General features: G+C 38.7%; 7 protein-coding genes across 8 annotated transcripts; 2 read left to right on the top strand and 5 right to left on the bottom strand.

Annotated features, from left to right (window-relative positions):
- Window positions 1-215: 215 nt before the first annotated feature.
- Window positions 216-1,353, top strand: LOC123013717 (transmembrane protein 11-A, mitochondrial). The gene is made up of 2 exons (XM_044412439.1): window positions 216-598; window positions 644-1,353. The coding sequence occupies exons 1-2, from the start codon at window positions 579-581 to the stop codon at window positions 1,149-1,151; spliced, it is 528 nt and encodes a 175-aa protein (XP_044268374.1). The 5' UTR covers window positions 216-578; the 3' UTR covers window positions 1,152-1,353.
- Window positions 1,328-2,502, bottom strand: LOC123013714 (dehydrogenase/reductase SDR family protein 7-like). Of its 2 annotated transcripts, none has more exons than XM_044412435.1 (3): window positions 2,251-2,502; window positions 1,843-2,206; window positions 1,328-1,788 (listed from the first exon to the last, which is right to left on the bottom strand). In XM_044412435.1, exons 1-3 carry the CDS (start codon window positions 2,386-2,388, stop codon window positions 1,346-1,348), a joined length of 945 nt encoding a protein of 314 aa, XP_044268370.1. In that variant the 5' UTR covers window positions 2,389-2,502; the 3' UTR covers window positions 1,328-1,345. The 2 variants fall into 2 exon arrangements, with proteins under 2 accessions (XP_044268370.1, XP_044268371.1); XM_044412436.1 differs by having other exon boundaries at window positions 2,302-2,502.
- Window positions 2,503-2,534: 32 nt separating this feature from the next.
- On the bottom strand, window positions 2,535-4,648 carry LOC123013712 (porphobilinogen deaminase). Its single transcript, XM_044412432.1, has 5 exons — window positions 4,455-4,648; window positions 4,328-4,400; window positions 4,083-4,269; window positions 3,771-4,035; window positions 2,535-3,414 (listed from the first exon to the last, which is right to left on the bottom strand). Exons 1-5 carry the CDS (start codon window positions 4,497-4,499, stop codon window positions 2,590-2,592), a joined length of 1,395 nt encoding a protein of 464 aa, XP_044268367.1. The 5' UTR covers window positions 4,500-4,648; the 3' UTR covers window positions 2,535-2,589.
- A 57-nt stretch (window positions 4,649-4,705) lies between these two features.
- LOC123013716 (mediator of RNA polymerase II transcription subunit 20) lies at window positions 4,706-5,531 on the bottom strand. The gene has a single exon (XM_044412438.1). The coding sequence runs from the start codon at window positions 5,403-5,405 to the stop codon at window positions 4,785-4,787; it is 621 nt and encodes a 206-aa protein (XP_044268373.1). The 5' UTR covers window positions 5,406-5,531; the 3' UTR covers window positions 4,706-4,784.
- Window positions 5,532-5,729: 198 nt separating this feature from the next.
- On the bottom strand, window positions 5,730-11,159 carry LOC123013713. The gene is made up of 8 exons (XM_044412434.1): window positions 10,760-11,159; window positions 8,719-8,896; window positions 7,666-7,769; window positions 7,211-7,402; window positions 6,795-7,166; window positions 6,051-6,122; window positions 5,905-5,989; window positions 5,730-5,851 (listed from the first exon to the last, which is right to left on the bottom strand). The coding sequence occupies exons 1-8, from the start codon at window positions 10,818-10,820 to the stop codon at window positions 5,779-5,781; spliced, it is 1,137 nt and encodes a 378-aa protein (XP_044268369.1). The 5' UTR covers window positions 10,821-11,159; the 3' UTR covers window positions 5,730-5,778.
- Window positions 11,160-12,273: 1,114 nt separating this feature from the next.
- Window positions 12,274-16,451, bottom strand: LOC123012885 (gustatory and odorant receptor 24). Its single transcript, XM_044411076.1, has 4 exons — window positions 16,212-16,451; window positions 13,636-14,300; window positions 12,706-13,260; window positions 12,274-12,649 (listed from the first exon to the last, which is right to left on the bottom strand). Exons 2-4 carry the CDS (start codon window positions 14,275-14,277, stop codon window positions 12,527-12,529), a joined length of 1,320 nt encoding a protein of 439 aa, XP_044267011.1. The 5' UTR covers window positions 14,278-14,300; window positions 16,212-16,451; the 3' UTR covers window positions 12,274-12,526.
- On the top strand, window positions 16,282-22,285 carry LOC123012884. Its single transcript, XM_044411075.1, has 9 exons — window positions 16,282-16,365; window positions 16,711-16,836; window positions 16,927-16,999; window positions 17,051-17,805; window positions 18,237-18,532; window positions 18,582-18,843; window positions 18,899-20,541; window positions 20,608-20,768; window positions 20,818-22,285. The coding sequence occupies exons 2-9, from the start codon at window positions 16,714-16,716 to the stop codon at window positions 22,065-22,067; spliced, it is 4,563 nt and encodes a 1,520-aa protein (XP_044267010.1). The 5' UTR covers window positions 16,282-16,365; window positions 16,711-16,713; the 3' UTR covers window positions 22,068-22,285.
- Window positions 22,286-22,476: the final 191 nt, after the last annotated feature.

The following is a 22,476-nucleotide window of genomic DNA, read 5'->3' as shown; positions in this document are numbered from 1 at the left end:
GACGAGTTTTGACTTTTGACATGAGTAATGGGACCCCCACCATGAAATTCTTGCAAACAACAAAACGGACCCAAATATTATTTTTAACAAACAACGACATAAAAATAAAACAATTAACGTGTTTTTGTAGTTTTTATTTCATTTCAGGGCGAAATAAAAAGAGTATTTTTGAAAATTTTGAAACGACCCTAAGCCGACACTAGCGACACCTCCATAACGATTTATTCAAATTAGTAAACTTGCTGTGTAATCATCCAAATTATAACTTGCGTCATTAACAAAAACCTCAGATTAACAAACATAATTATTACCAAAAAAGTATTTATTGCGTACAAATATTTTTTCTTCCTTCAATAATTAGTGTAACCTTAGCCACAATTCGGTAAACCTCTTCACGGAAACAGTTTCAGATTATCCCGAATTGATCAAAAACCGTAATATATCGTATTTAGATCGAAGCTAGCAACCCCGTGTGGTGTATAACTCGCGTTGCAAATACCGGGGGTTCAAAAAATGTAACCTAACCTCACTCCTTTAACCCGACTTGTCATTTCTAGCGACAAAAACCCGGTCCAAAAATGGATGCTGGCGGTGACAGGTAAGCCCCAAATTCGTCAAAATCTTGCTTTCTGACTGATCGCAGATCCTTGCATCCGTCTAATGTGGCTGTGATCCGAGAAGTGTATGATAGCGAATACTCGCAGCAGTGCTTCTCTTTGGAGTTAGAGAAGGCTCTCGACGCTCGTTGTACTGTCATTGTGATAGAACCGAGTCAGTTGGGAGACGAAACGGCCCGTTGGATCAGCGTGGGGAACTGTCTGCATAAATCTGCAGTGGTTTCAGGGATTGGCTCGATTTTGTCTGGGACTATTTGGCCGGAACGGTTCGTGCCCCAGGTCCCCTTTAGCATATTTTCGGCGTTGTGCGCCTCGCTGTACACAGTATCGTGGCAGTTTGACCACTGTGTAAAGTATCAAGTCGAGAGAGACCCTCGGAAGCTGGCAAGACTCCCGATTTTGGGGGCTTTGACGGCCGCTTCGCCGGTTGTTTTAGTCAGAAAAGACAACACGAAGCGAATTGTCCTCCATTGGACAGTGTCTCTAACAGCGGCGGCTCTGTGTGCGTACCGACTTTACCGCACCTTGAAATAAAGTCTCTAGTTTGTGTCTAGTTAAATTATACTGTAGATTATTCCAAGTTAAAACATCGAGTGTTGGTACAAAACACTTTTTTGTCTTCCTTTCCCAACCAGAGGAGGGACAGTATTGAATAAATTCGTTTCACTTCATTATGAAACATTGTTAATGTAAATAGATGTAAAGTTAAATAAAAATACAGTTGGAATTTATTTAAGTTGAGCTTTTTTTGCTCGTTTTACCATTACAGAGAAGTACACAGATGGTAAGTACTTTCGCAGAAAAATCGCAATTCGAGGTAAGAACGTACAAATAACTATTTCCTTCTTCTTTTGGACTACAGCACGTCCAATTTCGGATGCAACGTATTCAGGCAAGTAACCGGATTCGGTTGTCGCGTCCATTTCACCATGTTTTGTCCCACTTCCGGTTAAGGCGTTCCGGGATAATTCCGTCTTGATGTATCCAGGGCTTACAATAGTGACTGATATGTTATGAGCGGCCACTTCTGCCCTTAAACTGTCGCTGAAGGCTTGTAGGGCGTGCTTGGAGGCACAATAAGCTGACCGCTCAGGTAAGGCCACCAAACCTTGTATTGAACTCACGAAAACCACTTGTCCTGACTTATTTTTAATCATGTTGGGTAACACAGCTGAAAAGCAGTTTTTTTTTTTCAAAAATTAAATGATAAAAAACGCAATAATACCTTTAGTCAAAGCAACAGCCCCAAAATAATTCACTAACATAATTTTAATATCAACATCAGGCTGCGTTGTAATTACAGAACCTCTATGGGACACACCCCCGTTATTTATCAAAATATCAATTCTGCCCGTAATGGCCAAGATTTTTTCAACATGGGAGGGTAGTGAGTTGATGTCACTTAAATCAAGAGGCTGTATTATGGGAGGAATGGTGGGCACAGTGGGGTGCGTCCTAAGTAAATCCGAACGGACACGCTCCAATTCTTGGCGACGCCTCGCACACAAGACAACCTGACACCCCTGTTTGTAAAATTCATGAGCTAAGGCTTCGCCCAGGCCTGAACTGGCGCCCGTAATTACGACAACCTGTAATAATGTGATTACTGAGCGTAACACAAGACAACTCCTACCTTTCTCATTAACGCATGATAATTACGTTTCAAACACACAGCCCTACAAACCTTAAAGACAATCCACGGTATTGTCAAGGCAAGGCTTAAAGACCCGAAAACGCTCAAAGATTGATATAACTTTTTTCCGTCTAACATTGTCACCGAATAAAACTTTGATCCTTTAACACTTATCTCATTATTGAACAATTAATTTTATCATTGATTTCAAATAGGTTTTGTTTTGACATTTAATTTGACAGGTGATAGGAATATGACAGATGACGTAATCAAATCAAAACGCGCCAAATTTAAAAATTCCCAGCCTTTATTTAAAATTAAACAAAACATACACAAAAGTTAACTTGCAGCGCCATGTATTGTAGCTTGTGCTTTCGCCATGACCTCCCCAGCCCCCTTACTTAACAAACTTTGGGCAAGTCGGACCCCCAAATCTTGTGCTTGTTTTAACGATTCCAGTGGCGTATCACTGTGGGGGACAAGCCCACAAAATGTATTGGAGGCACTCGGGCCGGCCGTAACTTCCGTCAAATTTCCCTTCTTTGTCTCTTTGCGAAATGGACACTGTTTCAATAACTCTGCCTCTTCTATTACTCCATTCGCAGAATATTTTCCCATGTTTGCCTCCAGATAGGGACATTTTCCCATGAAATCCACACCAATGGGTAACGCCACCGGACAATGCTCATGAGGATCATTCTTCAAAACCTCGACCGGGATTTCGTCCAATTTTATTTTTTTAGACGGGACTTGATTAGGACAAGTGTCGCAACGTTTCAAATTCTCGATGTCTCGAACACAGGAAGCGTTCTCGTTGCTAGTATTAAAAGGACAAGCCGCGCATCGTGGTGTATTTTTAAGGTCAATTTCGCAGTCTCCAGTTTCGATTATTTCATCTTTGCCATCAAGAGACCACACAGCACCCTTCAGTTTTAAAATGTATTTGTTGTCTTTTACTCGGGAGAGGTCGGTTGAAACTGCGACAGGTGCACTACAACCTCCGCCGAGAGTTTTAAGAAAGCTACGTTCTGATATAACACGAAGGGCTGTTTGGACGTCGTAAAGGGGCTTCAGAAGCTCAATAATTTTTTCGTCCAATTCGCGACATTCTACAGCCAAGGCTCCTTGACCAACAGCGTACAGAAGTTCCTCAGAATCTAAAATCTAATTTTTTCTTTGGAAAAATTGCTTCGATAGAACTACATGAGGTTTTATCAGGTCATTTAAGATAATTAATTTCTATGTTTATCATCATTTTAGTGTAAAATACAACAATGACAATAACAAGATGATTAAGTCCTAATTTGTGTGAAAAATAGTGCTTTTTATAAGTTAGATAAATGAGGTTATGTCATCTTGTTTTTTAAAACTCATAATTTTGATTTTATTGCAACCTTCTTGTGTCACTCATAAAATGATAACAAAAATGACACTGTTACACGTTAATTGGTGTCAAAACTACACGCAAAGATAGTAAAAAAATGAAGTTGGGTAACTAGTGACAAGACATCAAAACCCACCTTGCTAATTCTGCTAGTCCACCCCATCCTAATAAGACCTGCAGAGGCCAAAATAATTCCCTGATATTTCCCCAATTCATCTAATTTCTTTAACCTGGTATTCAAATTTCCTCTAATGCTCTCAACTTTGAGATGGGGGTACTTTCGAGCTAATTGCGCCCCTCTCCGTAGGCTAGAAGTTCCAATTACACTTCCTTCTGGTAAAGTCTCTAATAAATACTTGTCGTGATCTTTTTGTAACACTAGAGCGTCCCGCGGATCCTCTCTAAAATTTACAAAGTGAAGAAAATTGGGGAGACAACTGAGACAAACCTAGTTAAAACAGCTCCAATTGCCATTTCTGGAGGTAGTGCAGTTGGAAGATCTTTTAATGAGTGGACAACAAAATCTACACAGCCTGTAGTAAGAGCAGATTCAAGTTCTTTTGTGAAGAGAGATTTTTCACCAATTTTTGGTAAGGGTATGTCTAGAACCTTATCTCCTAAAGTGCTCATTGTTACTAAAAATTTTATTATTTAAATTAAATAGTGCTTTGCAGATCTTTTAATGAGCCTTACCAATTTCAAAATCCTTTTCAGGGTGAATTTTTTTGAGCAACGAAATTACATGTCGGGTTTGAATGAGGGCCAGCTGAAAATGTCAAATAAATAGGGATTCACAATAACAAACACACGTAATAATTACCTCGCTTTTCCGGGATCCAACCCGGATTTTCTCAGTCTCGCTCATTTCTGTGCTTGTTTTTTTGTCTAGGAACAATTACAGCAATCACATGATTATTTTTTCATGCTGTTTCATTAAAAAAGTGCCTTATCACTACTATCACATTCTGCACAACGTAAGTGCTGATGTCGATGAACAATCAACTTTCCAAATTATGTAATTAGAGAGAGACCTGTAATTGGGTTTCGTGCGGGAGAGAGAAAGAAAGAACATAACCTCAAAATTATTTTACTTTTGTAGCCTTAAAAAACTTTTTAAATCTTACAATAAATTAGAATAAAATTTGGAAGTTTAGGGCCTTAAACCGGGGGCCTTCCTAAATATTGTAAACTGTTCCAAATACTGATGAATTGTATCAATGGGAGTATACAACTCCTGCATCCTATTTTGCAAATACGGCGGGGGAGTTGCAGGCACTGACGACCCCAAAAACCCCTGCAAAAACTCGCGCATCAATTCCCAACACATTGCAGGTACCACACATGGCCTGTACTCCACTTCAACTAAAACACCTTTGAAGTTCTGACTCACAGTCACTGTTCCTAATTTTACACAAAAATCACCGATTTCATACCGCGGCCCCTTTGATTCGGCTTTGGTTTGTTTTTTTGATGAATAAAAGCCGGACATTTTCATCATAAGGAGGTCGAAAAGACCGTCAGTTGCTAAAGGAATTGTTTTTTGGCCTGTCTCAAGAATCGAGAACACGGTGGCCGGCTGTTCAGAGTTGTGGAGGACATGAACGGTACGTTGGTGCCCCAAAGCGGCACAAGAGGTGTACGTTTCGCAATCAACGAGAAACTGACCCTGTTGGAGAGCCCCCAGCGCGGAGATTCGTTTCGAGAGGAGCTCAATGGTGGAGGGTCCGGTGCGGTTCTCTGTGGGAAACTGTTGTAACACTGTGACCCCCATCGTAATACAACTACGAAGATAAAAAGCGGCTTTTTGAAGGGTTAAAATGAGGTTAGATTGTTTGAATGTTTGTCAGTAGTGCCAACCTAGATGTCAAATACTAGAAAGACGAGAAGTGTCATTGATCCCAAATTTTTTATCTGTTGAATGTAAACATTTATTTATATTCAAATACCTATAATAACGTTATGACTGATTTTCAGCGAAGAAAGTTTTTTTTAAGCTTAGTTTTATTTTCAAAAAACCTTTGGCAACTGAAATTCCTAACGTGGGTACCTGCGCGGCAAGTTTCAAATTTCAAACTCATGGAATAAAATGACTGGGTTTAAATAAAACTTTTATTATAAAAGTGTCATTTCTACAAATAAATAATTCAAGGCGAGGTTTTCTCACAACTTGACAATGGTAACGTCCCTAATTCTTCATCGGCATATTCTTCAGCGTGCCTACAAAAATAAAAGTCAATTTGTGATAACCGACCCAAATAAAAAAAACTTACTTTTGCTTAATTTTATAAATGTAAAAGAGAACTATAAAATTTATCAAAAATAAAGCTGCTATGAGCAAGGCCGGTGCTAAAACATCTGAAAAAAATCCAAATCGTAGTTAAAACAAGTAGTGAAAACAAATCATAAAATACGTTACCAGAAACCATTTCGATATTTTTCGATTTTCCAATGTCTTGAACGGTTAGCAGTGGCTTTAAGCGAAGTTTTTCTGAAAAAAGAAATTTAGTCTTCCTCACGAGCCGCCTCTGACTCAAATGACACTTCAACAAGTTCAGAAGCGCTATTACGCTATTCGATAACAACAAAATATTTTGATATTAATAATCATTTTTATAACAATATAACCTCAACTGGATTTTTACATGAGACGCAAAAACTGCAATTAAAAGAAAGCTCTCGAAACACTCACGAATTCGCCTTGTTAGCAAACTCCGACAACTTCTCAGAACTCTTTTATCCCAAAAAAACGCCTCCAGGTAATCCACGTGGTTTCTACTACACCGTTTTCAGTTGCAACTGAACATCACGAGAGAGATAAAACAATTTGGAAGGGTTTTGTTGGAAAGAGACGACAATATGTCAATAGGCAGAGGCGTACACTACATAATTAGATTTTGTTTGTGAGTTTCATTGAATTCGAAAATATTATTGTTTTTGTTAGGCTTACGTTTAGTTTATCTTTGTTCTATCCTGATATAAATCAGCGAACTTGCGCTTGATTTGAACAAAGCACGAAATATGGAGTTTCAGCGTTACCTTTGTTCACAACACAACGCGGCGGTGTTGTTTATCTCATTAAAAATAAAAAAGGAAGGTCGAAGGTCAATTTCATTTAGCGTCGAAAGGAAATTCAAACAATGTTTGATTATTTTTTACTTACTCGTACAGTTAGGTAGGGGCAGGTCCACGTCCCATTTCGTCCCCTCGCAGTTGATGATTTTGGTCCTTTGTCCGTCGTCTTCAAAGGCCCGATTGATGCAGCATCTGTACTCTGCAGCTGTCTCGTTCCGATAAACCAGATACCCGTCTTCAGGGGTGTCGGGGGTGGGACAGCCGACGGCAGTGTAGTGTATAAGCACGCCTCTGAGAGGCACTAGTGAGTGTGCCGAGACGAGAACAACCTCCACGAACTCGCTCTCCGACACCACTTCCAAAGGGGGTTCTTGGGGTTTGCACGTCGTTTGGACCAGTTGACCCGAGTCGAGGATCTCAAGCCGGTCGCTGCATTCGTCAGGAGGAGTTACCCTGTCGGCTGGAATTTTTTTAGTCGAAATTTTCAATCCCAAGAGCTTTTACCAGTGATGGAAATGTCCAAAATCCTGACACGGATGCGCTGTTCGCGAGGGGCTCGTATCTTCCAGCGGCATTCTCGTTGGCTAGAGTAGAATCGCGGATAGCCAGGGTTGTGAATGAAGCCCTCGGTGGGGAGGGTGGAGCCGAACTCGGGCAGGAGGATTTCGCTGTTACAGAACTTCCTAATCTCGTTTTCTGGAAAATGGTTGAGGGCTTAGAGGGGCTAATAATAGGGATTATGAAAGTGTGTGTGGTTTTCGATATCCAGGAGATTGGCCGATTTTCACGCCAGGTTTGGGCGAGGGTAGGGGTTGGTCGTCATTATTTCTAACTTTCTCACAGATTTTCTGATTTTTATGATAACCACTCGGAGTGGTATATTATTAGATAACAATTTTCATTATCAACCATCAAAACGTGAAAAAATGAAAAGATGAAAAAAATTAATAATCAATTACCTGATATGCAGACGTACTTAACTCTCAGCTGACCAGCCCCCCACAAGTGCGCATCGGGGCAATCCTCGGTGAAAATGAAACTGCAGTGATTCACTCCTGAACACCTACAAACAAAACCGCCATTAGCACCCCCTCAGCCCGGCCCAATTAGCCATATGCTGCGATCTGAAAGGCGATAAGGGGCCCGTGTGACCGACTGTTACACTTTTCGCACGGATCGATGATCCGGCCCTGTCCTTGATCGCCTTTTACGCAACCGCGTTACATGGTGTCCTTTGTCACGGCGATACCTTGACTCAGACCAACGAAATTTCGTCTTCCGACCCTGACCTAGACGAGGCCTCGACGAGGACGAGACCCAATTTGGAGCGAATTCGGGACGCCCGCGCCGAAGGCTGAGGCAAGGTCGAGGCCCCACGTGTCGGGCTGATCGATCATTAGGGAAGATAGCGATAATTGAATCTGACTCATGCTTATATCAACATCAGATAAGAGTAAGCTAGGTCAGGATCGGATATTTATAGCCCCCGAAACTAATAGTTAAAAAAATAAACGCCCCCTTCCCTATATCTTTAATAGAATAGAAAGTAATAAATGAAATACTGTTTGGTACAAGTTCGTTTGTTAACCGGCGATTAACAGTTTTAAAAATTGTCATTGACAGAATTGTATGTTATTATGTACAGTGGGGCACACAGAAAATTGGGCAGATATGTCATTCAGTTGTCAAAATTTCTAAACTATACCTTAGGTCATAACTAAGCAATGTTTGGCATATTTGTCTTTTTGACACTGACAAAGTCGAAGTTTTTGGAATCCCCAAAGTCACTGATACTTGCCGCTGTGGAATAAGGGCTATTGCTTGAGATTTATTAAAAACTGATACAGCTGGCATTTTGCAAAAATTGATATAAGTATGTCAAAGTTAATTTGATAGTTTTGTTTAATATCAATCATAATGACGGTAAAGGTACATTTACATTGACATTTTTTAATATGACAAGAAAAGACTACCCAGGATTCCGTGTTCCCAATTGTACCTACATTACCCACCTTTTATTTAATGCTTGTCTTGGATGCACCGGTGGAAAATAGGTAGGAGCTAAAGCTGTGGTATTTGTATCGTTATAATCGGGTGTGAAATCAGCCTCCAAAACGGCGATGATCGACGTGAGGTGACGGCAGGTCAAGTAGAGCTTGCAGGACTCACAGCCGCTGACGAAGACTGTTTCTGGGGGAAAAGGGTGAATTATGTAAGCACCGTAGTTGAGTCGTGTGAATGTGGCATTTGCAACCTTGCTTCGAATAGGCTATTGTGTCAGTTCTGTTCCTAAAGCCCTATATAATGTTGATACGGACGTTGGCACAATTGCGAATGTTCGTGCCGGATGGAGATTGCACAAAGGATCTATTTGCTGTTTTAATTAAATGTTGGATGATGGATTTGGATAGTAATGGGGGACGGAAGGTGATTGGACATTGTTGACACTTTTAACCAGAGACAGGCCGAGGAGTTTTTTGAAACTACGAGACATATTTTCATTTCGGTGGCGTAATGAGTAGTAAGTAACACGACGATTTGTACAGGTTATTTCAAAATTGGTAGGATACATTATTTATAAAGCACAGAAAAAATAGGAAAAATGTAAAAAAAAACTATCTAATACAAGTTGATTTTTATTTCATTCTACCGCTGCAAGAAAGAACTTTAGAGAAAGAAAGGCTAATTATGATGTCTGAATTTTTATTTTTTCCATTATTTCTTTTTTTATTTGAAATATTAAATTTTTGTTTCTATTTCACTATTATTAGAGTACAAATCCGTGAATTCCTCTCTAAAACGTCCCTACTCCACTGTTTTTACAGTATGTAAATATTTAACGAGTGATGTAAGCACATTGTATGTGTATGAACAAAAATAAATATTATTACAATTAATTAAAAGTTGATACACTTTTACCTAACTAAAATACACTGGCCGCCAAAACTAACCGGACAACTAAAATTTTGCGATTTTTCACATTGCAATATTTTTGTTATTCTTTGTCGGATTTCGACGAATTTTTGTTCGGCTTAAAAAAACTTTTCAGAACATTGTAATTTAATTCAATAACATTTGTAGTTTTGTCTTGGAAATGTTATACCTAAAACACGAGACCACTGTTTTTTTATTTTTTTCATATTGAGCTGTAGTATGCAACAGAGACAAAATTAAGTTTTTACTTATTTCAGATTATTGCCCGTTTTATTCTTAATGAGGACCAATTTGTTTTAAAATTTTATCTTCTGGAGTCCCAGAGATACAAAGCATTAAAGAATACGTTGCTTTTCTAAGATTACTAAATATTCGTTCAGAAAGTAGGCTGAAAATTATTGCTTATGTCACCAAAAGAGCATAATTACGTCTTTGAACACAAATAATCTGAAAAACTTGGAACTTCAAAGGATTACCACAAGTAAAACGGTTAATTATTAGAAGCTTCCATGCGCCTATTTTGGCGTTTTGGCCTACTTAATACGAACATTGAAATTGAATTAAATTACAACGATCTACAAAGTTTTTTCTTTAAGCCAAACAAAGTTCGTCGAAATCCGATAAAGAATAACAAAAATATCACAATGTGAAAAATCGCAAAATTTTAGTTGTCCGGTTAATTTTGGCGGCCAGTGTATATCTCAGAAAACTCAGATATTTTTGAATATCTATGTGCCTAATAATTAAATAATATCTTATGCTGCAAATGGTAAAAATATGTACCTACCCATGTTTCAGCACTAATGAAATAAAACGTTGATAAAATTTTTACATCGCCATAAATAAAATGGCATTTTAAAATTCGCTCCCTTCTGATCGAACATAAACTTTATTATTTATTGTCGAAATGTGAGCCCCCAAGGGGTTAGCGCCGTCACGAATGAAATAGGAGGGTAAATTACAGTCCGCGGTTCACTAATTTATTTATTACATCTTCCGTAATTGATTATTTTCGGCGCGAAACTCAAACAAACCTCGCGGGAGTTTCAAATCATTCTAAAGCCACTGTTTATCTTCTTGAAGTGATTTATTACAACGGTGAAAAACCTAATTTCTCACCTATGTAAGCCTCGGCACGTCGAAAACCCACCCAAAGCAGTATCCACAAAAACACAAACATTTGTAACGTCACAACCTCCCAAGGTATTCCTCCCGACTTTCCCAATCATCACTTGACTTTTCCGCATTGAACGTTCAACTTAGCATTTGCTGTGCGCACTGTTTATTTACACTTTCCACGTGATTGTCAAATTTATCGTTTGTTGAAACATATATCGTCCAAGCAATCGATTACTAGAAAATATCACCCGGACTAATCGCGTTACTGCCTTAATTGGATTTTTCCGATGGTGGAAAATGAGAAATAGTTTGTTTCAGGAGGTTAACCCTTTCCATCCCTTAATCAATCGACGTCGATAAGCGCTCGTTTGGTGCAAAACACCCACGCACTCCTCCACTGACCGACACACAATGCTCCGCTGTAGCCGTCGCGGCGTTCCACGAGGTCGGCCACCCCCACTTTGCCCCAACCCTCCGACGAGGGTGGGTGCCACTGCCCCAAATATTCGCAAACTCTACAACGAATTAAGACCTAATCAATAAATCGCAAAATTTCCAAATTTTTCTAAGCCCAAACCAAGCAAAATACAAGTGTAAAGTAGGGGAGAAGCGCCCAAAATTGACCAAAAAATAAAACAGACCTTAACTTTTCAATTATACCACAGGGTGATTAGAAATTTATGCAAAAATTAGTAAAACCTATTATAAATACAACACAAAATTGTATTTTTCCGATTCCAACACCCCAGATTCTAGAAAATTATTTTTTATCGCGGATATAGCAGCCTAAAATCCTCACTTTGTCTTCTCTCGATTCTCGTCGTGGCCTTTAGGGGTGGCTTTAATTTGGTTTCTTTGCTTATTTTCGCCATTTACATTTCAATAGGGTGGCTCGCCCTCACCCCAAAGTCGTTGCCCCACTGAACTAGCTATTCAAACCGCGTCGTCACGTCTATAGATTGAAATATCGAATATGAGTTGTTTTTCTGTTCTTCGCGATCGAAACTTTGCTTTGATAAGGGTTGATTGGAATCGATAGCTTTATGGACATTCAGGGAATAAAAATATACGAGGGAGTCACACTTTATTTATTTTTTTACGCTTTCAGTGGCAAATTAATCTTTTTTACAAAATTTATTGGTCTAGATGCCCCAAAAAAGCAGAAAAGTGGTCTTTTGTGTCCGTTGGGTTTGTTTTCCGCATCGTCAACAAACATGCATTTTTTTGCATTTTCATGAATTATAAAGGGCGCAACGTGGTGCAGCTGCTACAAACGTAAAATTTCCATTTGTGGTGTAGCTAAACGTAACAAAGTCGGTTTTGCGATTGCTATCTCAGACAGCTTTGAAAAATTTAGTTTGCCGCCTACATGAAATTAAAATTTAATTGGCTGACAATTTGTACCAAGTTGTGAAAAAATCATATTCTGACATCTCTAATTATATAGGATTTAGTAAGCGGAGCTGGGGTAAAATGAGTTTGTAAACATTCTTTATTTTAATTTTTCAGTTACAAAATATTTCAAGGAAAAAATTAGTTCTTTGTTTCTTAAAAAAAGCGATAAAATTTATTCTTGGAATGTATTACATACATTCCATCTCTGACGCAAATGCCACCCTCGTTGATAAAATTCGGATTGCACACAGACCCCAAAACAAACACCAACCCCCGAAAATAAATAATTGCTGCACTAAAAATAACATTGATCGTTTTATAAATATGAAAAAACACTTCCAGTGTATAAAAATACTCTACAAGAGTGGAGGATTAGTTGGGTGTTTGCGTAGTGATTGTAACTGAAGTGGAGTTGGTAGGACTGGTTGTTTCCTCGGGTATGCTGATTTGGAACTGTAGAAGTACCACTAGATAGGTTACCATTGTTGCCAATAGCTGAAATTGTTTCGACTTATAAATAAGGATTCATCGAGGCCAGGTCAAAGACTCACCGACTTAAATAAATTCCTATTAACGTCAAAAAAGCCCACAAGGCTTATATCCGTAGGACTCATTTCTGTGGCCTTTAGGAACATATTGATTTCCTGTTGGGCCTCATCGTTCATCCAGGATAACTCTACTAAAAGCAGCTTTTTTTGAAACAGGACTCGTACACAATTGGAGGCGTAGTGGGCTTCGTCACAAATAAAATACAAAATGAAAATGGCCAAGGCTGCATTTATCGTCAGGCCTATGTCTTTGGTGCTAAAGCCGGCTTGGAGTTGTGACAGTAACCCGTAGATTGTCAACGTTATTATTAAAAATAGGTACAGACAGAGGAAAGTGACAGTGTATCCGGAGGCGTTTCCTACATCTCTTATCAATTTGCTTAAAAGCATCCACAACGAGCGATAATCGGCGACTTGAGAAGACGGCCCAATGTGCTTTAACGCCATTTGGAAGTCTTCAGCGAGTTGAGTGGCCACTTTGCCTACGACGTCGCACTGCATGAACCAAAAGCCCCCGATTAAGTAGATTAAACAGTTGATGTAGCAAAAAGGAACCACCTAAATATAGAAATTTTTTAAAGTATATTCAACACGGCCCAGCTAAGAGCTTCTCTTACATTAAAAGAAAAAAAATATTTATCTACTTAATCATTTCAAAGTATTATAAACGAACAAATCACATTTCCTTAAACTCAATTAATTTATTAAAAGAATTACTCAAAAAATGTTGAAAAAATTTGCTTTTATTCTTTATATACAAATTTAATTTTTGACCACTATTCTCAGTGCATTTTTGTATGATATTACATGAAAAATTATTAATTAATTTAGAGTTTAGGGTTAGTAAAACATATAACTTAAAAAAAAGTAAATTAAATGGTGGTACAAAACAAAGTTGACGTGGGCACAGAAAAATCTTATCGTTTTCACTACCTGAATAATTTTAAAATGTGCCATCGTAATATGAGTGACCACCATAACGCCACACGCCAAGAGCGGAAGTACCACTGTTAGAATCACTGGTTTATTCCCAAAAAACACCGAAAGCTTCTTTTTGGTCAATTTATAATAAATCCTCTCAAAATTGACCCAATCCGAGACCACATTCGCCAACTTCCTTGCCTCGTACAACACCAGTGGATTCATAATAATCGGTAGAAGATACACAGTGAATAAATAATCAATCACTGCCTCTTCAAATCGGCCTTCCTGCGACCGAACTATTTCAACTTTGTCCCACTCGATAAATCCAATGTACCCCATAACCACCACAAGCACCACAATCGAGTACCCCAACAACTCCGGTGCCACTCGGAACATTCCAGGTTCGGTGTTTTTAATCGGGAAGATCCCAACAATCCTCATTAATGCATAAATCGGTTTGAGGACTTCGTAAATAGTCCCATTTCCAAACCTGTCTGTTGACGATTTGTTGATGAACTTGATTGGGGGCGCGGGACCGACTTTTGAGGCTTTGTACGAATCAGCACTGCTAACACCACTTTCAAGGAAAACGCTTCTTCGTTTAGGGATGGTTTCGCCGAGGATGCTCACTGCTTGGTCTTGGTGGTACATTGTGGGTGAATGGATGGTCAATACTGAGGTGGTGAAATTAATACTTCGATTATGAAGTGACGTGTTTTGTTTGGTTTGGAGTAATTACAGACGACCTAGAGCTAATTCTTGGGTTTGATGTTAATTATGGAGAGGTTTTGAGAAAACGGGTCAAGTTTCTTGGGAGGGTCTTGCAGCGATGAATTCATATTTAACAGTTTTGGAAAAGAGGAATTAATAAAAACAACAAAGCAGTGCTTCTGTGTTGAATATTACGTTTTAGTTTAAATTAGTACATTTGAATTAATTAATATTGTGTATCACAAATATTGAAATATTCAAGCAAAATACAGGGTGTTTCACATAACTTTCCGAGGCTTGCGCCTAATGTACGCACCCAAATATACAAAAGTCACAAAACACTGTATACAAAAAATACACTTCTAACTATTTAATTTTTGGAAACCCAAGACAGTAGTTGTCAAACTAATCAATGTTTCATTAATAGTCATAAACTGCAGTTTTTCAGAAACAATTATTATTTGTTCTATCAAGAGACGGCATGTATATGATTCTAGTTTATCTATCTTAATCACTAACTAACTAAAAATGTTGTAATTTTTTAAAGGGTGAGCAAACTAGAGAAGATTATTCAATTTTTCAATATTTGTAATCGAGTTTGTATCGGAATATGTATTATTGATTGCATCTTACAGGCGCAGGCCTCGTAAAATTATGTGAAACACCCTGTACCACACAATAATTTTTGTTAGGATCTTAGATGCTGTCATAGACACATGCTGTCTAGTTTAGCTTAATTTTTGTTGAAATATGAACCTGACTACTGCCTTGGCTTTCTTTGCCTTGTCGTTTCGATTAAAAAATATGGATTTGCACCTTTAATACGTAAATAACAAAAAAAAAACAAGAAATGTCAAACTGGCATTTTCACATATTTTTTCTACTTATTTAATTTTTTTTTTTTTGAAAAAACTTTGACCCTTAATTTGTTTGACCATAGAATATTTATTTACATTCTCAAGTGATTCTTATAAAACGAATAACCCTTAAAATGGATCGGCCTGTATTATTTATCGCTTTGGTTAATAACCTTGTTTATAACTATAAAAATGCGCTATAATTTTTTTAGAACATCATAATATATATCCAATTAAGCCCAAGAAAGATCAAAAAACAATATAATATTCTTATTAAAAATAAAACAAGTAACAACTTAGAATATGGAATATGGCTTATTTCGCACATGTGAAAAAGTGTGTCTCACTAGTCGAAGGCTAGTGTGACAATTCCACAGACTAAAATTTTAACAACTGTCAAGATAACGCTACCTGGGACCATTCTAACATTGGTATGGYACAGTAGTGTAACAGAATATGAGTATTCTGTAATAATTATTAATTAAAAATCAACCAAGAATATTCTAAAATAGTCGTAGAAAAAGTGTGTTTTATATTGTAAGATCATTAGTTTTCGCGGCCAAAAATTTAGGTCTTTTTGGCTAAACGAGTCGACGTTTCACTCGCTCTTGTAAGGGGCCTTTTTAGAATATTTAAAAAAACAGCACAATAAAATAAAAACCTAAGTTTTTGTTTTACACTAAATTAGCATTTAACGTAACAGTTATTACTTTATCGTAATACCTAATTGACTGTTTGACATGTTTTGTCAAATGTGTATTGTTGGTTGCCTAAAAGCATGGGTTCAATTCACTTATTAACTTATTATATTGCTATTATTATATATTAATTTGTATTGTTATTCTTTCTACAATAAATAAGAAAATAAATTATTCAATGATATTATTATTATTTGACATACATTTTTAATTTTGTTTTTTTTTTGAAAATTGTATCAAATAATTACAGTAGTAGTTGTATTCTAACGTAGTTAATAGAATATCAACAAATTGAGATAACTACGGGGTCTGTACTTACATATTTTTTGACTTACTCTTTCCTACTGTCAAAGAATCAAACTTGCCGCCATCCGCCATATCGTTGCGTCAAACATAAATAAATATGGCTGCCGTTGTAAAGTCAGTAATGTAGCGTTGACGTTTTGGTGTGTTAATTCAAGTTTTAACCACTTGTAAGTATTACTTTTACTTTTTTAGTTTTTTGAATACTATCTTTATCGCTATGTAACCTCATATCCCCGTCTCATTTGACGATATCGACCCGCCAAACAGAGTTAGAACGAGGGACCGTCAAAACCTTTACCCGCCATTACTCAATTTGTTTTGCTACCGCAGAATCGGACTCAGTTATATAAACAGGGTGTCCCTGTCAAAATTCTCGTAATTTCACCCCTGAGTTTCTTAGTTTTAACAAATTTTTAATTATGATGTGTTGAGGTGAACGGCACTCGCTAAGGCTGGTCCACATTCGAGACGAGTTTTATGACCGGTAGTAAGGTTAGTTTTTATGTTTACAGAACATGCCGAAAGACAAGCAGGTGAATCGGACTCAGTCGAGACGTGCCGCTAGTAAGGAGGCTTTGAAACAAATGCATCTGTTGCTGGGAGCTGATAGTAAATATGAAATATCGTCTGATGACGATGTAAGTATCGAGTCGGCGGCCATTTTGTCAGACCGGCCAATCACAGGGCTTATTTGTGGTGACGTCACGATTTCTAATGTCACTTTTTAGGTTATAGAAGTAGACGTGCAACCACCAAAGAAGAAGTATAAGTTAAGTCACCGGAAATCGTCGGACGGAAACGGTAATTGTTACATCACTTTATTATGATTTTTATTTATTATGATTTTGACAGATCGTGATGTCATTGTTTTAAAACCCATCGACGAAAGTGTTTTCGACTTGGAGGTCGTTGTAGAGGATTTGGCCCCAAGTCAGAAATCACATCTCGAGTTACTCCAAAAAGAAGCAAACGAAGTCGAAACAAAAATCCAACAACTTCTAACCACCCCCAACACCGAAGTCATCTATAATGGGGTCTTCACCACCGCTGTCGAAATCACCGAACAGATACAGACAATCCTCGGCTCGGCCACCCCTGGTGCCTCCACCACTCAGTTCACAATCACCAACCAAACCCCACTTGCCGCTCCGCCCCCCGTACAACAACCGGTCGCTAGTCAGAGTCTAGTTTTGCAGCAGCAGCCGTCGTCTACCAACAATGCGATCCCGCAGAGCTACCAACTGGTTATGGACCCGCGTCTTGGGGTTATCGTGGGGGCGGTATCCACGCCGAACGCTAATACCAACACACCGCCCCTTTTGTACCAACCCAAAGTCACAATTCCGTCGTCGGGAGCGGCGACCGCCACAGAATCGCCGACGGTCAAAGCAAGGCGCGGCCCGATTTTGAGACAAGTGCCCTCTAATGCTATCCCACCGCTGGCTAAGGCCACTCTGGTCTCTCAGAAGGCGCCGGTGGCGGCTAATAAGACACAGAATAAGATTCAGGTCAAGCCGATGCTGGGGAAGGCGATGCAGTCGAAACCGAGTGTAGCTCCCAAAACTGTCACGGCCCCACAAAAACCCATTATGCCGATAAAGGGAAGGGTGAGTTGCAATTATTTATTATTTAAAAAACTATACAGAGTGATCTGTTTTTATCCAAGGAATTTTATTCTTTTACGTTTAAATACCACGGTTCTTGAATCAAATACAAGGTGATACACGAGGAATAATGAGCCTGACCAAATTCTCGATGCAACCACCATTACTCTTCGCAAGTTAATTTGCGACCACTATAATGTTGGTTGCATCGAAAATTTGGTCAGGCTCATTATTCCTCGTGAATCATCTTGTATAATAGTATGATACTTTTTATTTATTTTAATAAAGAATATTAATCTGAGACAATACATAATTTTATGTACAAGAGAGGGGACTCAATTCATACGGACAGTCGTATAAATCGATTATCACTAAGAATTTAATAGAATTTGGTGCGGTCTTGAGTTTGATTGGTTTTTAATATTTTTGTTTAGCCTCCGGCCACCACCTCCACAAGCGCCAATTTTCGACCAACCGAAAGTAACGTCGAGGGTGGCCTAAGTATGGGTACAAGACCGTCGAAAAGTATCGATCTGACTGGCGAAGATGGCCGAGCGTTGCCCGACAGCCGAGAGGTGTCTTTCAACAAGCTTCAAGGACGTACATACCCGTCACTTGTCGTAGTCGCAAGACCGCATCTTCGTGTCAAAGATTTAGCTGCAGATAGGAGCAAACTAGACGTAAAAGTCAAAAGTGTGCTTATGTATCCGCCTACAAAGTTTACTGAATGGTACTGATCGCTGCGTTTTTGTTTCCTCAAGTTTAGTTTTGCATTCAAGGTTGATTCAACAAGGCTTGGTCCGGTCCGATCAGAAATGTTCGGTGCATGCGACAAATCCGCTTAAGTTGGGGATGTATAGTGATGCGTCGAAGTTTCCGTATTCAGGGGGTTATGTGTGGATTTCAGAGTGTTGTCCCCAAAGGTTTGTTTCGGTTTTCAGTGGGTCTATATTCGAGGGGTCGCAACATCCACCTATGGCGATTTTGAAACTTTTGTATCATTGGTGTTGTCAGACGATTGTGCAAAATGTGACCCAATGGGTAAGAGGCGTCGTATGTTTAGTTCGACCTTGATATTTTGATTGATATTTTTCAGGTTAAAGTTGATAATCTCTACGTCAAAGGTATGTACACTTGGTTGCGTTCCATTTGTACCGTTGCAATATATACCCATATTAAACAACTGGGGGGACCAGGGGTCAAAGTTCAAATCGGGGTGATAAGTCTCGGGACTACATCTCAAGATGGAAACAAGCGGGAAGTCAAAGTGGAAGTTTTGGGAATTTTGGAGACCACTACCAAACACATAAGACTGCGAGCCGTGGAACCTCTTAACGACATTGAACGAAATTACAAGAAACGATTCTCTAAAATTCTTGAACCGGTTTTCAACTGGGTGCACCCTCAAAGTATTATTGTAACAGATCTGACGGTTGATAAAAATACATTACATCAACTGGGTTTCCTCCACGTCCAACAAAACACTTCCAACGACTACGCGAACAGCAACCGTACTATAATGGAGTACCTGCGACGTATAGTCCCTCGAATGTTCCAAAACACTTTATCTCTTCTCTCCCGACCCATAATCCAGCAATTCCTCGACGAATTAGTGTGGAGAGAGTGGTACGGTACCACCGTCTTGCAGTGTTTCGACAATATGGTTCAGCATATCTCGGAACAGACCCGGTTCGATTCGGGTACATCACTCATAAACCGTCTGAACAAAGTTAGCGCGAATCCTTTCAAAAACTGGTCGATTTCGACTCAGAGTACCTCTACCCCTTCAAAACCGGTGGAACCCACTCCGAAGCGGTACAGCCGCCTTCGCAAACCGGCGCCACCTCAACCACCTCCGGTACAGGAGGTAATCAGGCCAAGTAAATCGATTTCGCCGGATGTACCTGAACAAATGGTACCTCTTGAAAATTATTACTACGGTACTATTTCCCCGACTTCGCCCTCCAAGAATAAAACTACGATTAATATTAAGTGCCCCTTCTGTAAATTGACATTTAATACGAATATTTCTCTCATGAATCATTTATTCAAACATGCACATAACGTTTCGAATGATGTCCAGTTGTGTAAGTACTGTTTGACGATAGTACCATCAGCGAATGATCTGCTCAAGCATATAAACACTGCGCATCCTGATGAAACTAAGTTTGACAACGGGTTCGTGTGTTTAATTTGTGAGTCTCACTTCCGGAATCCTTTTATACTAGGAAAACATATGTCAAAGGAACACTGCCCTTCCGAACTACCTTACTTGTGTGGTACCTGCGGTTTTCGGTGCTCCAATCACAAGCAAGCTGTCGATCATTTCTACCAACAACATGACCACGGAACGACGATTCAATGTCCGTTCTGTCTTAAATCGACGACGATTTACTCGGGAGGGAGGAACATATCGCAAAATATGAACTACTTCATTCAACATTTGCAAAAGCATCAGAAAAAACAGTTGGCGAAACGGTGCGGCAGGTGCACGCTTTGGTTCATCCAGAAGGAGTTTCTTAAAGACCACCAGATCAAAATGCACGTTTCACAAAGGGGTAAACAAGGATTAGTACCTGCGTTTGCACCAAGAAACGGCGTCATGGTACCCAAATCAAAGATGGACAAGTGGCCAGATGATGCGAAAGTGATCAATTTTTCGACTCTGTATTTCAACGTTAACAAGAATCTCAATTGTAAAGAGTGTGGACAGTCGTTAAGCACAGCTAAACATTTTGCGTAAGTGTTTTGTTTTTCTTTTATTTTACGAAATTGCCTGATTGGAGGATTTTTTTTTAATTATAGGTCCTTTGATAGTTGTCAGAACCCTAACTGTCAATTTTCGACATGTTGCACTACTGCCATGCAAGACCACGTTGCCAAATGCAAATTTCTCAATTCGAAACTACCGGCTGAGAAGCTCCCCTACGAGATGTTTTGTATTTGCGGTTATAGCGATATTGATGGTAATTTTATTTATATTTGATTCGTAAAACTGTTAATTCGTTTTCATAGGTAACATGATGGCGAGACATTTGGCGATTTGCGAGCGTAAATCAGCGTATCCGTCTAAAGACGCCGCAAAAGAGGCCACCGTCACTCATAGTATGCTTGATGTTTTGGGTTTGGTAAGAAAACCGGAAGAGGCGACGTCGAGTAAAGAACCGCCGCGACTTTTGCCGAGAAGATCGGAACCGATTATTCTGAAACATCGCGGTAGGCCGAGAATGATTCCGTTAGAAATGAAACCGTCGCCAAAAGAAGTTATTGAAGTGAATGATGATGAAGAACCGGTGAGTATTAGTGAGGTGAGGGGAGAAGTTGAAACTGAAGGAGAGAAGAAAAAAGTATTGACTGATATTGAAGAAGTTAAAGAAAGTGAAAATAAGGGTGCCACGGAGGAAGACAGTCAGAGAGACAAAGAAAATGATCAACAAAAGGAAGTCGAAGAAGAAAAGGGTGAGGTTGTTAATAAAGGACAAGAAGACCATAAAGAGAACGAAGTTGAAGAAGAAACAAGTGAAGTTGTTGATAAGGGTCAAGGAGACCATCAAGAAGTTGAAGAAGAAACAAATGAAGTTGTTGATAAGGGTCTAGAAGACCGTCAAGAGGGAAAAGCTGAAGAGGAAACAAGTGTAGTTGTTGATAAGAGTCAAAAGGACCATCATGGAGTTGAAGAAGAAACAAATGAAGTTATTGATAAGGGTCTAGAAGACCGTCAAGAGGAAAAAGCTGAAGAGGAAACAAGTGAATTTGTTGATAAGAGTCAAAAGGACCATCAAGAAAGTGAAGAAAAAATAAATGAAGTTGTTGATCAGAGTCAAGAAGATCAACAAAAGGGAATAGTTGAAGAAACGTCGAATAACATTAAGGGACAAGAAAACCAGCAAGAGGAGGAAGTTGGAGAAGAAAATAGTGAAATTGTTGGTGATGGACAAGAAGACAATCAACACAAAGAAATTAAGAAAGATGAGAGTAGACTTGTTGAAAATGAATCAGAACAAGATTGTACGGAAAAAGATGAAGTAAATCGTGTGGAAGAAGAGGAGATAAAAGAAGACAACGAAGCTGTTAGTGCGAGTACTGAAAATGCAAAAGACGTAAATGAGTCACAGTCTGAGACAGTTGAAAGTGAAAATATGGAAGTTGACAGTTGTAATGATACAAGCGAAACAATCAGAATAGGGGAAACGCTAGCAATAGAAAATCTGATGGAAGAAAACACTGAAACTATTAATGATATCTGTCCTATGGATACAGACTAAAATTATAAAAAGTATATTACGTTTGTAAATAAAATGTTATTGTTCAAGACTGTAAAAAGCTAATTGTTGCGAACATAGTGAATTAGCGTTTGTGTTTTATTCAAGCTCGTTTTTCTTTTATAAAAGCAGATTTTTTTATATGCTTATCACGTCTGTTCTGTAAGGTTCTCTTAAATATTATATTTGTAATACTTTTAAATAAAAAAATCTTCCTTTGAGTTTTATATTTCCTTTTTATTATGTAATACTAATAATTATGAAATAGTAATAGGAATTTACATTAGAAGTCCGATAAGTTAAATATTGCATTCGAATCAGGCAATAATGGAGTAAAATTTTGAATATCGTAGGAGACTTACCAGATGTACAGGGTGATTCAGCTTAAATGACCCACCTGACCCTTCTTGGC

The sequence above is a fragment of the Tribolium madens genome, unplaced genomic scaffold (assembly GCF_015345945.1).
Source record: "Tribolium madens isolate multiple individuals breed KSU strain unplaced genomic scaffold, Tmad_KSU_1.1 Scaffold_96;HRSCAF=242;Tcas5.2_LG5, whole genome shotgun sequence".
NCBI lineage: Eukaryota > Metazoa > Arthropoda > Insecta > Coleoptera > Tenebrionidae > Tribolium > Tribolium madens.
The sequence above is the reverse complement of the archived record's forward strand: the minus strand, read 5'-3'. Positions and strand labels throughout refer to the sequence as shown.

Bases quoted from the DNA above. Each gene is read 5' to 3' on its own strand.
- LOC123013712 (XM_044412432.1), bottom strand. From the start codon at position 4,499: ATGAGCGAGACTGAGAAAATCCGGGTTGGATCCCGGAAAAGCGAG. The intron at 4,401-4,454 runs GTAATTATTACG...TGACATTTTCAG, and splicing joins TTGGATCCCGGAAAAGCGAG to CTGGCCCTCATTCAAACCCG. The intron at 3,415-3,770 runs GTGGGTTTTGAT...AGAAAAAATTAG, and splicing joins GGACTAGCAGAATTAGCAAG to ATTTTAGATTCTGAGGAACT.
- LOC123013714 (XM_044412435.1), bottom strand. From the start codon at position 2,388: ATGTTAGACGGAAAAAAGTTATATCAATCTTTGAGCGTTTTCGGGTCT. The intron at 2,207-2,250 runs GTAGGAGTTGTC...ACATTATTACAG, and splicing joins ATCATGCGTTAATGAGAAAG to GTTGTCGTAATTACGGGCGC. The intron at 1,789-1,842 runs GTATTATTGCGT...ACTGCTTTTCAG, and splicing joins GGCTGTTGCTTTGACTAAAG to CTGTGTTACCCAACATGATT.
- LOC123013713 (XM_044412434.1), bottom strand. From the start codon at position 10,820: ATGTTTGTGTTTTTGTGGATACTGCTTTGGGTGGGTTTTCGACGTGCC. The intron at 8,897-10,759 runs GTGAGAAATTAG...CTTTTCCCCCAG, and splicing joins ACGTGCCGAGGCTTACATAG to AAACAGTCTTCGTCAGCGGC. The intron at 7,403-7,665 runs GTAATTGATTAT...ACCATTTTCCAG, and splicing joins TAAGTACGTCTGCATATCAG to AAAACGAGATTAGGAAGTTC.
- LOC123013716 (XM_044412438.1), bottom strand. From the start codon at position 5,405: ATGGGGGTCACAGTGTTACAACAGTTTCCCACAGAGAACCGCACCGGA.
- LOC123012885 (XM_044411076.1), bottom strand. From the start codon at position 14,277: ATGTACCACCAAGACCAAGCAGTGAGCATCCTCGGCGAAACCATCCCT. The intron at 13,261-13,635 runs GTAGTGAAAACG...TTCTATATTTAG, and splicing joins CACATTTTAAAATTATTCAG to GTGGTTCCTTTTTGCTACAT. The intron at 12,650-12,705 runs GTGAGTCTTTGA...AAACAATTTCAG, and splicing joins ATAGGAATTTATTTAAGTCG to CTATTGGCAACAATGGTAAC.
- LOC123012884 (XM_044411075.1), top strand. From the start codon at position 16,714: ATGCCGAAAGACAAGCAGGTGAATCGGACTCAGTCGAGACGTGCCGCT. The intron at 16,837-16,926 runs GTAAGTATCGAG...GTCACTTTTTAG, and splicing joins AAATATCGTCTGATGACGAT to GTTATAGAAGTAGACGTGCA. The intron at 17,000-17,050 runs GTAATTGTTACA...TGATTTTGACAG, and splicing joins GAAATCGTCGGACGGAAACG to ATCGTGATGTCATTGTTTTA.
- LOC123013717 (XM_044412439.1), top strand. From the start codon at position 579: ATGGATGCTGGCGGTGACAG. The intron at 599-643 runs GTAAGCCCCAAA...GACTGATCGCAG, and splicing joins ATGGATGCTGGCGGTGACAG to ATCCTTGCATCCGTCTAATG.